Genomic DNA, 16,214 nt, shown 5'->3' on the forward strand with positions numbered 1-16,214 from the left:
CATTGTTCAGCTTTTTTGTTTGACGTGTCTCCTTTTCTCAGTAAGAGCTTCTTAACAGCTACACATCCTTTCAGACTCATAGCACTGAGTTGTCTTCTCACAGTGGAAGGATGGACAGAAACACCTGTGGATGTTTTCAGCTTGATTTTCTCCTCTCTCTCAAAGATGAAAGCTTCAGGTGCTGATGGGGACAGTGCAGGTGTCTACCAGGTCTTGCATGGCTGTTAGGAGTCCAATTTCTTTTTTTCCAATTTTTTTTCTGTATATTCTAATAATTTTTAACACCTGTTTTGAGAACTCATGTCTTTTACTTCTTTTTTGAGTCACTTTCACTCCCTCATGCAAGTGAATTCTCTTCTATCTAATCTAATCAGAAATATCTCCTGAAAACGAATAATGAAAGAACGTACTTCATGGCCTTTTTGACTGGAAATTAAACAAATGATGGGTAGTCTCCGACTTTTCCGACTGTTGAACGCTTTTGCTCATTCTAACAAGTAGAATTCAGTGACCGGTGCTCTTAAACATTTAACCCCTTACATGGCCCACAAGCAGGGCCAAAGTTTTATTACACACTTCTTTAACTTAAAAACAACTCAGCCAGTTTGCATAGAAGTCCCTGTAGTTACTAAATAAAAAGCCTTATTATGTAATAAGCCTGGGATTTTAATAAGTCAATCCACACTACATTTGTGTTTGTATGTAGAGGATATATTTTATGATCTGAATCAGATGAAAAGTCATTGTTGTGTGTTTGGGGAAAGAAAAGCTATCCATAGTATTTTTTACTTTTTTTATAAAACCAAACAGAATATTAAAAATGCTAAATAACTAAATGAAAACTGAATGGAAATGTAGTTATGTAACTAGTATGCGATTAATTCTGTCATTATATTTAAAGCTACACTGTGTAAGATTTGGAGCCCTCTCTGGTGGAAATGTGTAATTGCACACAATGTGCAGTAGAACATTTTGTAACATGGGCTTTGGACCCCTTTCCCAAGTGGATAAATCTGATGATTGCCAGTGCTATGAAAGAGTATTCAAAGGGAACTCTGTCAAAATACGGTGAAGGATGTGTGAATTATCCACATTATCTACTATTGTCATCATATCTTCATCAGTAAAATGTTGATTTTGAGGCCTAAACATCGAGATGGACCTTCTTTAAATCTATGTGTGTGACGTTAATACATAAAGACGTATCTGGTCTGAGAAACCCCCGGGAAATCTGACCCGACGCCTTTGACTTTTAAAAGCCAGCTTTGACTTTTAAAGCAGGCTTTATAGTTTTTTCTCCTTGGTAAAGCTACTTGTTTCAATTTTAACAAAATTTTTAAAATCCTGTATAGCGAAGTGTTAAATAATTATGAAACAGAAATGGAATGCACAGCAAAGCAACATTAACTCTAGACTTGTGTTAACTCCATCAAATCTAACGTTTTATTGTTGATCCCAGAGTCCCATACATCTCATTAAAATCTACCTTCAGAGTAATTGGTGTGCATGTCCACTCTGATGATAGTAAAATGGATCAGTATGTGGAACCCGAGCTTTCTGTTTCCTATCACTGTATAAAAAAAGCTCCACGCTGCTTTATTGCTGGCCTGTCATAATGTCTGAGCATTCAGCACACAATTCACACTGCTATGCAAAGGCTTTTAATCGATTACTTTCATCAGTGACAATTAAAAGGCCACTTAATTTATTAGGTTTATTTCTGTGCATGTGTTTGCCTGTTAAGAAATGTAGTTTGTGACAACCAGTCACAGTTTTCAGCTTTGTTAGATCACATTGTTTATATATCAAATAAACACAACAGCACTGAGATGTCAGTAAAGGTAGAGGAGAAAATGAAACAGTAGAAGTGGCTGACCTTAAAGGTTCAGTGTGTTTTCTGAGCTGTTAAAGAGGCCGTGGGGTCTCCAGGACTGCCAGAATTATAGAACTGTTAAAGGAGCTGCTGATGAACACTTTCAAGAACTAAAAGACTGTAGAGTGAAGTCTGAACAGACAACAGAACTACATAGACAACCTCGGCTCCAGAGTTAAAGTGACACCGCACAGAATTTCACAGGGTAAAAATATATATTTTCAGATGCAACACATTTACAAATAGTTGAATATTGACAGAAATAAGCAACATGGCATAAATACATTGAAAAATATACATTTTAGTAACATTTCTAACTTTGGTTATGCCACCATGTCTACGTTCTCCTTATAAAACCAATATCTCAGCAGATATTCATATAATCCATTATTACAGCAACATTTCAGTTCATTCTTTGGTAAAAGAAAATGTACAAAGCAAAAGCTACCCACACCACAAATGATAAAACATGGCTAATAAATGAATAGTAAAGATCTAAATAAACCATATCTCCTATTACCACTTTTATAAGTAGTTTTATATACAATTAATCAGTCAAAATGAACCACAGTGACAGAACTTGCACAGTAAGCTAGTACAGCTTTGTTTCCATGTTCTGTTGTATATTAACTCCTATCAGCCCATATTACAGAAAAAAAATTCAATTAGAAACTAACCTGCCTAACAAATTTATTGTTTATATGAAGTCATGAAAAAAACAAATAGTTTACATATCAGAATAGACACCATTTACTTACAGTCGTATGCAAAAGTTTTGACACCCTGGTCAAATGACATCTTGATTTTCTAAGTGGAAAAAATGTGAACACATCCTCTGTAGAGAACACACTTCTGCACATTTTCATGCACAATTACTGCTTATCTGCTGAATTTAACATGGTGGTGAAAAAATAAAACATAAAAAGTGGCCTGTGCAAAAGTTATGGCACACTTAGTTTATTGCATTTTTTAAATATGTTAAACTCAGCAAATGAACAGAAATTGTGCTCTAAAATTTGGAGAAAATGTCATTATTTTTTTTTACTGTTGAGGATTTGTTAACTTATTTTCACTTAGAAAATCAGTCAGGCTCACTTGAAGTATAAAAACGTCTGCATACAACTATATGTCAATCTTACAGGCACAATAACAAAACCTGTTTAATACTGAGGCATCAAGAAAGACTGAAATGATCAAAATGGAACATCATAAGTGGACCTCAGGGGAAAAAATAAAATGCAACACAAATGTGGGATGTGGGCCTTTTAAACATAAAATCTACAGTGTTTAGTAAAGATTTACAAAATGTAATACCATCTAGTGCAATTGTAGTTCAACTGAACATTGTTAATGAATGAAAAACAAACACTGTTTAACCAAAATGCTGGTGTTTCAGTGTCCACATGGCCAGCCATGTAACAAGCAGTATGTGATGTATACATAAACTTTAATCATGTTACTCTTTACTCTTTTATAAAAATCTAGTAAAATGTTATACAGGCTTTGAAAGATTCTCAGAACGAATGCAATTGATCAAAGGGGTTTTAAACTTAGGAAAAACAAATCATGTGTCATATGAACACCTCTTAACTCTATTATTTTAGAGCTCGCTTTACATTGTGTGAACACTGCATGATAATTAGTCCAACAGAAATGATTCATAGTTAGAATAAAATCTTGTTACAGTAACATATGAACATCTTTTTACTCTCCTATAAATTTTCAGTTACATGGTTTTGTTACAAAATCTTGACCTTGTTTAAATGGGTCACTAGTGTCACTTCAGTGAGGCAACATTATAGTGAACCCAGAGATGAAGCACGGTTTTCTTAAACTACCTTACAAAAGTTTGTAATCAACGTTTGCAATAAAATGAAACCAACCTGGTTTCAGATAAATGCATAAATGGATTCTAATATGTTAGTACAGCGCTACTTGATAGGTTAAGAAGTACTAGATGTGTCCAGAATGATGAACAGAGCCATATAGGATTACAATATGACTGAGATATTGAGTTAAATAGTATTAATATCCAGAATTCATCATTCAAAAGTGGTGATCAATTATCAAGGCAGGACAAAAATGAATGTAAACAGATAATTACTTCATACTGTTTACTATTTAATAACATTTCTTCTTGAAATTTCTTGAAATATTAAATAAAAAAGTAAAATCTTTTGTTGAATTGTTTGTAATATTTAACTCTACACTGTAGAAGTTATATAGTATGGCATAGGACTGGTAGTATATCTGGCGGACAGTCAGTGTTGGTAAATCTCTTAGCATTAGAACTACAAACTTTAAAAATTATGGTTCTTCAAGGGTTCTTTAGTAAATGGATCTCTATAGCACCAAAAAGTGCACTCCTATTATTACAAGCTTGACACTGTAACAACAGAATAACTTGTTTGGTACTATATAGAACCCTTTTCAGAAAAGTTCTATATAAAACCATGTACAACACATTCTCCATCAATCTGAAAAACACTTTCAACATGCACAGAACCCTTAAATCATACAAAGGGTTGTTTGAGTGTTCATGGTTTTATATGGAACCATTTTCTTTACTGAAGAACCCTTGAAGAACCATCTTTTTTAAGAGTGTACTTGAACCTGACTATTCTATTCTCTTGAAAAAAAAGATGGTTCCTCAAGGGTTTTAGTAAAGACAATAGTTCCATATGGAACCATGATCACTCAAAGAACCATGAATTCTATATAGCACAAAAAAGCCTTCTTCTATTGTCACAAGCTCGACATCATAACAATAGAAGGACGCTTTTTGGTGCTAAATAGGACGACTGTCTTTACTAAAGAACCTTTCAAGAACCATCTTCTTTAAGATTGTAGCACTTTGCAAATTCCTCTTCTACTGCATTACACTGTGTGAGAAAAAGAGAGAAAGAAGAGCAAAAGAAAGAAAATGAGAGGCAGAAAAGAAAGAGAGAATGAATGGGGGGTGAGGAGGAGTTCAGTGTCAATTTCATATAAATAAAGACACATAAAATGTCATTATAGTCACATGACAGTTATAAAAAAACATCTGGCCTTAAAATCACAGAAGTGCTCAGTAAGCACAAGCAGACTTCAGCTCACCCATGAAAGTACAGATACTTTTCACATTTGTCCTGATTGTTGGAAAATGGCTCATAATAGCAGGAGCTAAGGGGAATTCCACCCATTTTTCAAAATTCCTGCATAGCTCAGTGGTTGAGATGTAAGCAAAGTCAGTCAGGGTGGTCTGGTGTGAAATTGTTCACTGTAGAGAAACTTGCTCAGATTTCTTTACAGTGGTGGTGATAGAAACAAGGAGTCACAATGTCTACAACACAAATACAGCCATTTTATTTACCATCCAAAACCACCAGTGAACCTACACCTGTCATCTGAGTTTTTATATGTAATGTTGATGATGGGGAAATAGCGATACATCTGAAAAAAAACAAGTCGCCAACAACACACTGCATGTACCTCACCTCAACATGTACCTCACCTCAACATGAACAGACATAAAAAAGAAACAAACATGATAAAAACTGTCCTAAAACAATGTTTCGCATCAAACAGTGTATTTATAACCATTTAATGTGATACCTTTCTGTGAAGGAGCTTTTAGAGGCATTAAACTCTTCAGATGTCTGGTTCCTATCACCACCACTGTGAACAATTCTGACTCAGGTTCTCTAAAAGGCAGCATTTCTTATCTAACCACTCCTTGTTTACATCTCAACCATTTTATTTAAAAAGGAATTCCCCTAATTTCATAGTTGATTTGTAAAGGCAAGAAGGCAACCACCCTGCTCTAAGAGTATATTTGGCTGTGAAGTAAGAGTCAGTTGGAACTTCCCTGGTTTGCATGACAGTTATTTTACAGCACTGTCCTGGTTGGTTTGTGTTCATTCTGCTGTTTTGTCCTGGTTGGGTGGCTCACTGTGGGCTGATGCTGGGTCAGTGTGCTGGTCAGCAGTCTGGTGCTGTGTGTCAGAGTCTGCAGTGCTGAGGTTCTGAGCTAAAGCAGAGTCTCTCCTCAGGCCAACTACAAAAAAAACAAAACAAAAACAAACATAACTGCCAGTTTAGTTCCACTGCAGTAATATATTCATTGTCAACTTTGTTAGAAACAATTATCTTGTAGCTCCACCTTGCTGGTGTACAGTTAGAGACAGTAGGTCATCTGTTGACCCTCCTCTAGTCCTTCATCAGTGCTCAGTTTCTGACCAGAGCTGCTCTTGTCTGGATATTTTTGGATGACATGTAAAAACCTCAGAAACAGTGCTGTGTCTGATACACTCATACCAGCACCACACACACTTCCATGTCAGTGTCACTGCTGTGCTGTGAATGGATCACAACCTGAATAATACCCGAACAACAGCGGTCCAGTGGTCAAAAACTAACTAAGTGACGAATTGTTCATCAAAAGAGCTACACGCTATAATTGTACACATACCTAGTGAACCTATGCAGTTGGTTCATGAGCTAATAAAGTGCACAGTGAGTGGAGGTAGAAAGTAGATGTTTCTGTTAAAGGTCATGATGAGTGTAGACTGAATTCGTATAAAGCATTATACACACCCGAGCACTGTAAGATCGAGCACATACAGTACTGAGCAAAAGTGGCTGACCATCCTACACTTATTTAATTTCCAGTTAATTTTTTTTCCATTTTTTTTTTTGCATCAGGAAAGAAGCAGAACAAATATATATTTGACAGAAAATTGTGTGCCTTTTTTACATGGTTTATTCCTGTCAGGAAACTCGCTTTCAGAGATATTTTTTACACCTCCAAAGTTCAGATGAGCCACCTCATTTTTTCGAACTGGCGCTAACACAATGTCACTGGACAGCGGAGCGACCTCAGAGGGAAGGGAGGACAGCGTATATAAGTATCTCAATATAAGTGTGCTGCTGTGACTTCATGTGAAAGACAGGCGGAGGGGATCACCTTTCTCTTCATCAGGATTGGTGGAGGAGTGACGGGAAGTGCAGTGTTGTCCTGTTTCTGAAGTATGTGCATTCAATTCTGACTCAAACACATTGTCCTCTGCTGCACTGTCCAGAACTGAGAGTCAAACAGAGCAACAGTATAAGCAGCTGCAATACCATCAACAACACCTCTGCAGTAAGAAACCACTAAAACAGCAGTAGCTCATAGAAGCTATCTGCAGAAAACAGGCCATCATGACCACAGAACTGCTGTAGACAGTATTTTATCACTTATTAAGTCTAGCTTGACAGGAAATAAGGAAGTAAGATTTATCAGTCAGATAACTTCAGCCAAAAGATTTTTCACAATAATAAATGGAAATTTGATACTTGAACGTCATGGCAGATGTTGTATGCTGTCGTAAGCTGCTATAACAGTGTAATGGTACTATTACTGGTAACTGTCATTAAGTATGTCATAATGTTTGATGTCATGATGGCTAACAAGTGGTATTTTAGCAAACGTTATGGCATCTGATATGACAATTAATGCCAGTGGTAATATGATGCTGTTATCTACCATGACTCCTGACAGCATATGATATCTGCCTTGACATGTTAATGGCATAACTTGGTCATTATTAGGTCAGTGTAGCAGGGATCAAGTAACGTACCCAAAAATATTTTTGGAGAGTCCTGAATTTGAAAACAACCCTTGTGAAAAATTGGGTAACACTTTACTTGAAGGGTGTCTACACAACACATTCATAACATCTTACATACACACTTCATAACATGAATGTTTAAATCAAAATTCTTCTTCATGCTTTACATGATATTAATATGGACTACTATGTAATTTTACTGAGAGACTTTCTTTTTTTAAATAAAAGTCCTCATTTTTTATTTTGAAAAACTATTATTTTCAGTCAAACTAGATGTCATTAAAATGACCTTGTTTGACCTCTTTGGTCATTAAGTGCACTGACACTTAGGCACACTGTGCCTATACTTTCAAGTTATTTTAATGACTTGTTTCTTGGTATTTTTCACTTTACTGTGTCTTCATTACATTTGTAATGTGCCACGGAGTTAATTCAACAGTCTATACATTTTTGAGAAAAATGTTATTTATCCCAAGTTTAACTCCCTTGGGGTTAAATGCTAGCACTGTTAGTGATGTTCTTCCTTGCTTAAGGTATTGGAGAAGGCTCAAGTATAATTGTGCATTGGTTTTCCAAATTAATTCACATTCTTTGAGGTTAAATTTTGTAGTCTACTTACATTCATGTGGCTATCCAGCATCTACAGGGAGTGGATGAGTTTTATTGCCCCATTTAGTCCCACTACTGTACTAAGATTCAGACATAAGATTGTTAATAGCTTATTTATGAGTAATTTACTGTCCATATGGTAAAGTGACATGTAAGGCAACAAATGCATAAGTAAAAACAAATAAGTAAAAAGGAGTCAAAAGTATACATGAAACGTGCCTCAGTGTCAAAGCACTTAATGACCCAAGGGATAAAGTGAATTCATTTTTATTTTGCCTGTCCAGAAATGAGGCGTTTTACTTAAAATAATATAGGTTTTCAAAGTAAAAACTGAAGACTTTTATTTTGAAAATACATCTCAGTAAAATGAGACAGAAGTCAACTTTAATATCATGTAAAACGTGTACACTTTATAAATGTTGATTTAAACATTCGTGAACTTGTTATGAAGTGTTTATGCAAGGCGTCATGAACGTGTTATGTAGACACCTTTCAAGTAAAGTGTTACCAAAAATTCCTTGTTTAACTTTAGTAAACTATATTAATTACCTAATGGGTAAAAGTTAAAAGGAAAAACAGACTAATAAATGAATATACTTATATGAGGTGGGACTCCATCCATGCTGTGATAGACGGGTGACTGCTCCTCTGTCTCTATGTCAGATGGCGCCTCCTTGTGGTGTAGAGCCACTATGGGCAGTTTGGGGTAAGAGCTGGTACTGGAGTGACCTGAGACATCATCTGACAAATAGAAAGCAGTTTTAACCATCAGTGTCAGAGACTAATTTACATGGCAATGCCCACTGCACCAAACAGCACATTCACTGCAAATCTTTTATTTTAATAGAGCTTTTTACAGCAGTCATTGTCCTAAAGCAGCTTGTCCAGAAATGTGGTAATGTAACCATCTCTTAGAGCATGAGGAAGAAACACTGAGAGGAACAAATAAAAGTTAAACATGTGAATAAAGGCATGACGTTTTATCTAACTCAACCTGCTGAAGTGCTGGAGCTGCAGCTGCTTGGTGGACTGGTCAGGGGGCTAGGAGGAACCCAAGGGCTGGGGAGGTGCTCCAGGCTCGGGAGCCTATCTGGGCTTGGTGGTACAGAAGCCTGAGGGCTGTGGAGAGGTTTGGAGCTGCTGGGATGGGGGCTGAGTGAAGATTTGGTGCCTGTCTGTGTGGGGGCAGGTGTGGGCTTGGTTGCAGGTGTGTGAACAGGTGCATGCAGAGGCGCAGGTGCAGGTGCAGGACCACCATGTTTTGGCTGAGACTGAGGAGAGTGGGATCTAAATGCTGGCTCTGGATGGCGCTCTTTATGAAGCAGCTTCTCTACAGCGCCAGGGTCTCCATCAACTGGTAAAAGGTGGAATTGGAACAAAATTAGAACATATTAAATGGGTATAAGAGCAGTTATCTGTGCTGTCTGCCTTCATGTATTATAATAACACCAACCGTGATCAGGCTCAGCTTTGGCTGTAGAAACTGAGGAATCAACTGCCTGTGTAATGATTTAAAAGAAAAGAAAACACGTTAATGGTTAAAAGAGAAGAAAATAAATAGCTTTTCTTCTAATATGAAATATAGTTAACATGTGCACTCTTATTAAAGTTTTCAGACTAAGAACAAATGTCTGCTAAGCAAAAGTCTGAAAAAGTAATTCTAGTTGATATGCATAAGCATAGTTAAGGCTGTGTGTTCAAGGTATGAATATAGACAAAATTATACTTTTATGTTTTCGAATCTGTGATCACATATGGGCATCATGCACTCTCGAAAATAAAGGTACAAAGCTGTCACTGGGGCAGTACCCCTCTTGTCACTGGGGTGGTTCCCTCAAGGGTACATCTCAGTACCTTTAGTCAGGGAACATAATTGTACCATAATCCATTGTAATTATATTTTCTAAGCTGTACTGACTCCACACACCCCGTCTCATCTTCAGGCTTTTTATTTTATTGATCTGTTTTAAAATATTAGGTTATGAAAAGGTACAAATATGTACTTTTCACCTGGGAAAACTTATTTAAGGTACACAACTGGGCCTTAAAACCACTGATGTACCTTTGAGGGAACATTTACATCGTTTGTACCTTGATGAACGAAAAATGTACCTGCACAGGACCTTTATTTCCAACAGTGTGCACAGATATTCACGACATACCTCATGTGCCATGAGGTCATGTGCCATTCTGTAGTAAACATAATGCCCATATTAGGAACTATAACACTTTAGTGACCTTGTAATTCAGAGGATCTAGTGACATTCGAAGGAAAAACTAAAATGTTTTAAACTCAAAATACTTGAATTTATAACATTTTAGTTGTGATAATTGAAAAGGCCATTCATTGTTTCCACAGAGAAATCAGCTTAGACCTGGAGTTCCTAATACAATACAGTGTAGACAGCATCTACAGACTGACAACATGACTTCAGAGGTCTACAGAGGTCTGGTATGTCTACCAACATAACTTACATAACACTAATGTGGCATTAGGAAGCAGCATCACATTTATTGAGTAGAACGTACACAAAATGAAATAGAAAGCCTTTTTCAACCCTGGGAATCATCTAGCACTACAGTGTAGTATAGAGAGAACAAACAGAATGAAGAAAAATATTGGATGCAATAAAGAAGATGCTTTTATCGTGTTTTTTTTTGTATAGAGCTAATTTGGCCTCAACACTTCTCACTTCTCTGCTCAATCCAAGCATGGTGCATTCCAGTCGCCCTAGTCGTACTTTAACTCCCTATGGTTTAGATCTGGGGTCGGCAACCCAAATGTTAAAAAGAATCATTGTGTCCTCTCAACAAAAAATCAAACCACCTTGGGAGCCACAATATTTTATGTCCATTTTAACATTTTGGTTGTAAGTATGTCTCAGTATGTGCTAATGTTCTAGTATAGGTCTAAAACATATAAATGAAAACGCAGACTTACTTTGCTCTGCTTTAAGCTTTAGCTCAGCTATAGCCGCTTTTCTCGCGTCTCTGGCAGGAAACTTTTTCTCAAACGTGGAATAGTTTCTTGTAAAATGTCTCTAAAATGTTCAATTTTTTGCGAGGCTGAAGTTGGTTCTCAATCGCCAGCTTCTTGTTTGAATTTTCCCATTCTACCTTAAATGCGCCATTTAAGGTGGGAAGGGAAAATTCAAACGAGGTTGATTTCAGCTTTGTGACTTTTTAGTGCTTCACAGTTTCTTGTTGCAGATTAAATGTATCAGGAAACCAGCTGGAGTGCTTATAAAAGCAAACAAGTCCATTTGTCTCTAAATTAGCGACGTTTGTCTTAAATCTCTCTTTTTGCCCTTTTGTTAGCTACTAGCTAGGCGAGACTGTTGTCTGTGTTGCTGTGTGACCAGCAGTCTTCGCACCAATCTCCAGGGTCAAAAGGTCAATTAGCAGATTAAGGCTACATTATCTCCAGCGTTTAAGACCATTTATTGTTAAAAATGTGTTAGGACGATCAGCAGAGCTTTATTTTATTTTAGCTAGTGTTTGCTAAATGCACCGCAGATATTTTTTAAGCCTCTGCAAACTATGATTACTATAAACCTCTTTCCCTATGCAAATACACTGCATCTTTGCAGAACTATAAATCAGACTTAACACTGTCTTATCTAACCTATCATGGTGATACTCTGAGTTTTTGTCCTCTTTAACAGATTAAAATCTGCTCCCAAACTAGTGCATGGTGTGCATGTCCATGTTGGTAATAGTAAAATGGATCAGCATGTGGAACTGGAGCTTTCTGTGTGTTACCGTGTTTCCTGTCACTCCATGCTGCCTTTATTGTTACTGTTGGATGCCCTAAATTCACATTGCTATGGAAACGCTTACTACTGATTTGTCAGCAATGTTTGCTTTGTGCTTTGGCATTAAAAAGTTTACTCACCTTCTCTTTCATCTTCTCCTGTTTTGCCCGGAGCTGAGCCAGGAAGTCATTACCCATCACCTGCACCCCTCGGATTCGGCCCCCATGCTGCCCGTCACGCTTCTTACCCTCCTCTGCATGACCTTTAGGCTCAGAGGTCATCGTTGTGTTTCCATGGTCACCTGGGTCAGTTTTCTCCACTTGGTTATCCTGAGTCTTGACTGGCTCAGAAGAGTGTTCGGGAACTGGACTTCTGACTGCAGTCTTTGAGGGATCCACTTCATCTGACTCCTCTATGGATGGCACTGTTGTTATTGTTGTGTTGGTGGTTGTTGCTACAGGAACTGTTGCTGTTGTTGGGGTAACGCTGGTAGGAACGGTGGTGGGTGTGTGAGGACTGGTGGGCGAGGATTTGGTCGAGGATCGTGATTTGATGAGGTTGAAGAAGCCGCTCATGCGAGATTCCCTCTTCTTCTCCCCATCCACAACCGAGTCTTTCACAGAGGAACGCCTGAGAGAGATAGAGAGAGATAGAGAGAGACAGAGAGAGAGAAAGAGAGAGAAAGACAGAAGAGAGACAGAGACAGAGAGACAGAGAGAGAATAAAAAACAGAAAGAAAAAGAAAGATACAATGAACAAATAAAACAAGTAGCAAAAATAAAAAGGACAAAACAGAAAATGAAACAGAAGAAAGAAAGAAACAAAGAAAGAAGGAAAGGAAAGAAAAACAGATAAAAATAAAGAAAAACAAACAGAAAGTAAAAGCAGAACGACAAAAAAATGAAAGACAACAAGGAAGACAGGAAGAAAGAGAAAGAAAAAGATAAAAAGAATAAATGAAAAAAATCAGAAAGAAAAGAACAGAATAAAAAACAAAGACCAAAGAAAGAAAGAAGGAGTAGGAAAAAAGATAAAAAATAGAAGGAAGGAAAAAAAGACAGAAAGAAAAAGGACAGAATGTAAAACAAAGACCCGAAGAGAAAGAAAGGGTAGGAAAAAAAGACAGAGAGAAAAGGAGAGGTTGACTAAGCCCAACACTGACGTAAACAGTCAGTGGGTTTATTAATTTTTTTTTCTTTCTTTAGAAAAAATGACCAAAAATGTTGAAGTGAAATGAAATTCGTGTCTCACATGGTTATGATCTTTATGACTTTTTTAGCGAAGAACTCGTCTACTCCCTCATCAACTTTCGCCACAAGCCCGTCCTGCTCCAGGTCTTCAGCAGGAGCGCTCCGGATGGCCTGACGGAGAGCAGAAGACTTTAAAACAGGCTTTAAAACACAGGACAGACTACAGAGAGGAACAGTGAGACTGTGTCTGTGTGCACTATTCTCCAATCTCCACACTCACTTCTGTTTACACACAGTTGATTTCAAAGTGCTGATACAAATCACTAAATGAACAGGACCAAAATATGTTCTTCTTTATGCTGGAAGAATATAATCTAAACTATAAACACAGCTGGAACCAACAGCTGGATAACGTCTGATATGCCCCAACCTCAGCCTCTCTAGAATCAGAATTACAATCATTAACATGCAACGAACACCACACCCACCTTATCCTGTGTGTGTTTAATGTTCCTAATCTTTTCGTCTGGTCTTTTAAGGTTTATAAGACTTTTAAGGCTAAAAGTCCGACACCCTCTAAAATCTAGAGATAATGGCGCGATCTTCACTCACAAGTTGTGATGATGCAAAGACTGGGGATCGTGTAGGGTCACTATTTGCAAGACTGCAACTAGACTTTTTGAGATTATTTCCCATCATGCACCTGATGCAAATTTACAAGCAGAGAAACCTTTTCCTTATCCACTCTATGGAGGTACAGAAGGGAAGACACGTTGGCTGTGCATGTTAAGATCTGGGGCTCAGCCCAGTTCACTGTAGAACTGTATATTCTGGCAGATCATCACCCAGTATTTTTGAGTTATTCTCTGGAAACTTCCATTTTTGTGTCTCTAGCATTTACAGATATATTACACTTGAAAAAACAGGTTAGGATTACAATTTATTCATATTTTAAAATAAAACAATACATTATTTTAACAATAATACCTTTTTTGAGCAATATTGTTTTTTTAATTATATAGAATTCCAAGCACCACAGAAGTGCTCGTCCTCATGTGTAAGGGCAAGCTCCATATTTTCAGGTAAAAAAATGTTTTTCTACAATTTTAACTGCAATACTCTGTACATGACTATGAAATATATGATTTACGTGACATAAAGAAAATAAATGCCAAATAAATATTATAAAATATATAATGGAAGTTGTTGTCCCTTGGAGTCGAGTCATTAGTGTTACTGTGTAACAAGAAATCTCTTATTTTGAAATAAATATCACACTGATGACATCACTTGACTTCCTTTCTGTAGATCTATGAAGAAAATGGTGAGTCCACTGTGTCTTTTCAGCTATCAGACTTTTTCTCATTTAGCTCATGATTTCATATGAAGCTTTTAGTTGAAGTCACTGGTGTGACCAACTTTATTCTTAGGTAATTATGAAAAAATAGAATACACATGGATTAAATTACATATTTTAGTGGATATTCCATGACTGACAACATGTGGTTTGATGCTCTGTAGCAGACATTTTGTAAAATGCATTTTTAATTAAAAATGTCACTGGTGTTACCTTTCTTATGTGTAACACCAGTGACTCCTATGGGTAGAATGTGCACTTGCTTTTTTATTTAACATAAAAATGTATACATTATCAAAACATGCAGTGATTCAGCATTGTTGATTGGGTATTATGAACTAAACCATAAATACAAATGAAATAAGAAACCACTGTAACAGAAAGCAAAGACGAAAAAAAAAAAAAATGATGCTTCTCCAATAATGTCATTCTTAAAGTTCTCTGCACATTTCCTTACATTACTGTTACACTCAGTGAACCTGACATATTAGAACAGCCAGTTTACAATTTTAAGTTAATATGATTGTTTTAAAGAGGAGCAGATATGCCTTTTTTACAGACACTCACACATGCATGTTCTCCCTTGCACTCTCTCTCTCTTGCGCTCTCTCTAACTATTTCGCTCCCTCTATCGCGCCACGAGCATGTGCTCGCCCAATGACACTCATGAACGCTCCAGCACGTCACTATTTGCATGAGCCAAGACTAAAAACTTACAATAATATTAAACACGGTTGATTTTGTCGCAGCATCAAGATGAGTAAAAGACCGACTTAAGACAGCCATCCTGACCACCTCACACTAAACGAGAGACTCTCACGATTTAATTCCGACATTGGGAATCGCTTGAAAAGACATTTTGTGTATGGCTGACATCACCCTTTATGCTTTTATCATTGCATATGTAAAGCACTTTGAATGAATATAAACTTGGCTATTAATTAGCCTACTCTGCTGTGCACACAAAAGAAAGTGAGAGTGGGTAAGAGAGAGAGAGAGAGAGAGAGAGAGAGAGAGAGAGAGAAAAAGATAGAGAGAGAGAGAGAGAGAGAGAGAAAAAGATAGAGAGAGAAAAAGATAGAGAGAGAGAGAGGCTGAAAGACAAAAAGAGAGACTGAGTGAGTGAGAATGAATGGTGTAACTCGTACAGGAGGTTTGCTGGGTTTGCTGGTCTTCTTCCTGCGGGGTCTCTGTTTGGTGATGTGTTTCAGTTTGGGACACTCTGTTTCTGGCAGGTCGCTAAAACACACACTCTCCTGCCTCTCTAACTCCGCCTCCACAGGGGCAGGGGTAGGGGGGAGGGGCAGGTCCTCCATGTGGATGGGGACATGCTCTAGAGCTTTATCCAGATCAAACTCCAGCTCTGTCAGACACACCAACAGACACAACAGGAGTGAACACTAAATACAACAACTGTATATCCTTTATACGTGCGCACACTGAACTGAATAACTGCATATTCTTTATACGTCTGAATACAATAACATCAGCATTCTGCTGTAGATATTAAGTTCATTAGAAGTTTTTTTTACCGAAGGCCACGGAGACAGGCCGCACCATCCTGAAGAGAATGCTCTTCCTCTTGGATGTGGGAGTCAGCTTCATGTTCGGAGAGAAAAACAAGAACAGCAGATAAAAAACAGAGAGGGCTGAGTTTCAGAGTACGAGCCACGTCAATTATTTATAAGTACTGACAAAAACAACACTGGTTTGAACACCCCTAGCCAAAAGAAATGCATTTTGCACTTTTCTGCAAACTTCAGTGCACAATTTCTATTTATGTGCCGAGTTTAACATGTTGGAAAAAATGAAATATAAGATGTGCCATAACTTCTCCAC

The 16,214-nt window shown here is 37.4% G+C and overlaps 1 protein-coding gene across 1 annotated transcript in view; it reads right to left on the reverse strand.

Moving 5' to 3' along the window:
- Positions 1–2,069: 2,069 nt before the first annotated feature.
- Positions 2,070–16,214, reverse strand: part of LOC118812120 (F-actin-uncapping protein LRRC16A-like) — a 55,042-nt gene continuing 40,897 nt past the window's right edge. Inside the window, exons 30-38 of the mRNA XM_036576860.1 lie at positions 15,908–15,974; positions 15,524–15,738; positions 13,080–13,189; positions 11,969–12,458; positions 9,527–9,572; positions 9,068–9,427; positions 8,671–8,814; positions 6,819–6,935; positions 2,070–5,909 (exon numbers count right to left, since the gene is read on the reverse strand). Coding sequence (XP_036432753.1) covers positions 5,770–5,909; positions 6,819–6,935; positions 8,671–8,814; positions 9,068–9,427; positions 9,527–9,572; positions 11,969–12,458; positions 13,080–13,189; positions 15,524–15,738; positions 15,908–15,974 — 1,689 coding nt within the window. The 3' untranslated portion in view covers positions 2,070–5,769. The remainder of the gene's footprint in view (positions 5,910–6,818; positions 6,936–8,670; positions 8,815–9,067; positions 9,428–9,526; positions 9,573–11,968; positions 12,459–13,079; positions 13,190–15,523; positions 15,739–15,907; positions 15,975–16,214) is intronic.

This window comes from Colossoma macropomum, unplaced genomic scaffold (genome assembly GCF_904425465.1).
Source record: "Colossoma macropomum unplaced genomic scaffold, Colossoma_macropomum, whole genome shotgun sequence".
NCBI lineage: Eukaryota > Metazoa > Chordata > Actinopteri > Characiformes > Serrasalmidae > Colossoma > Colossoma macropomum.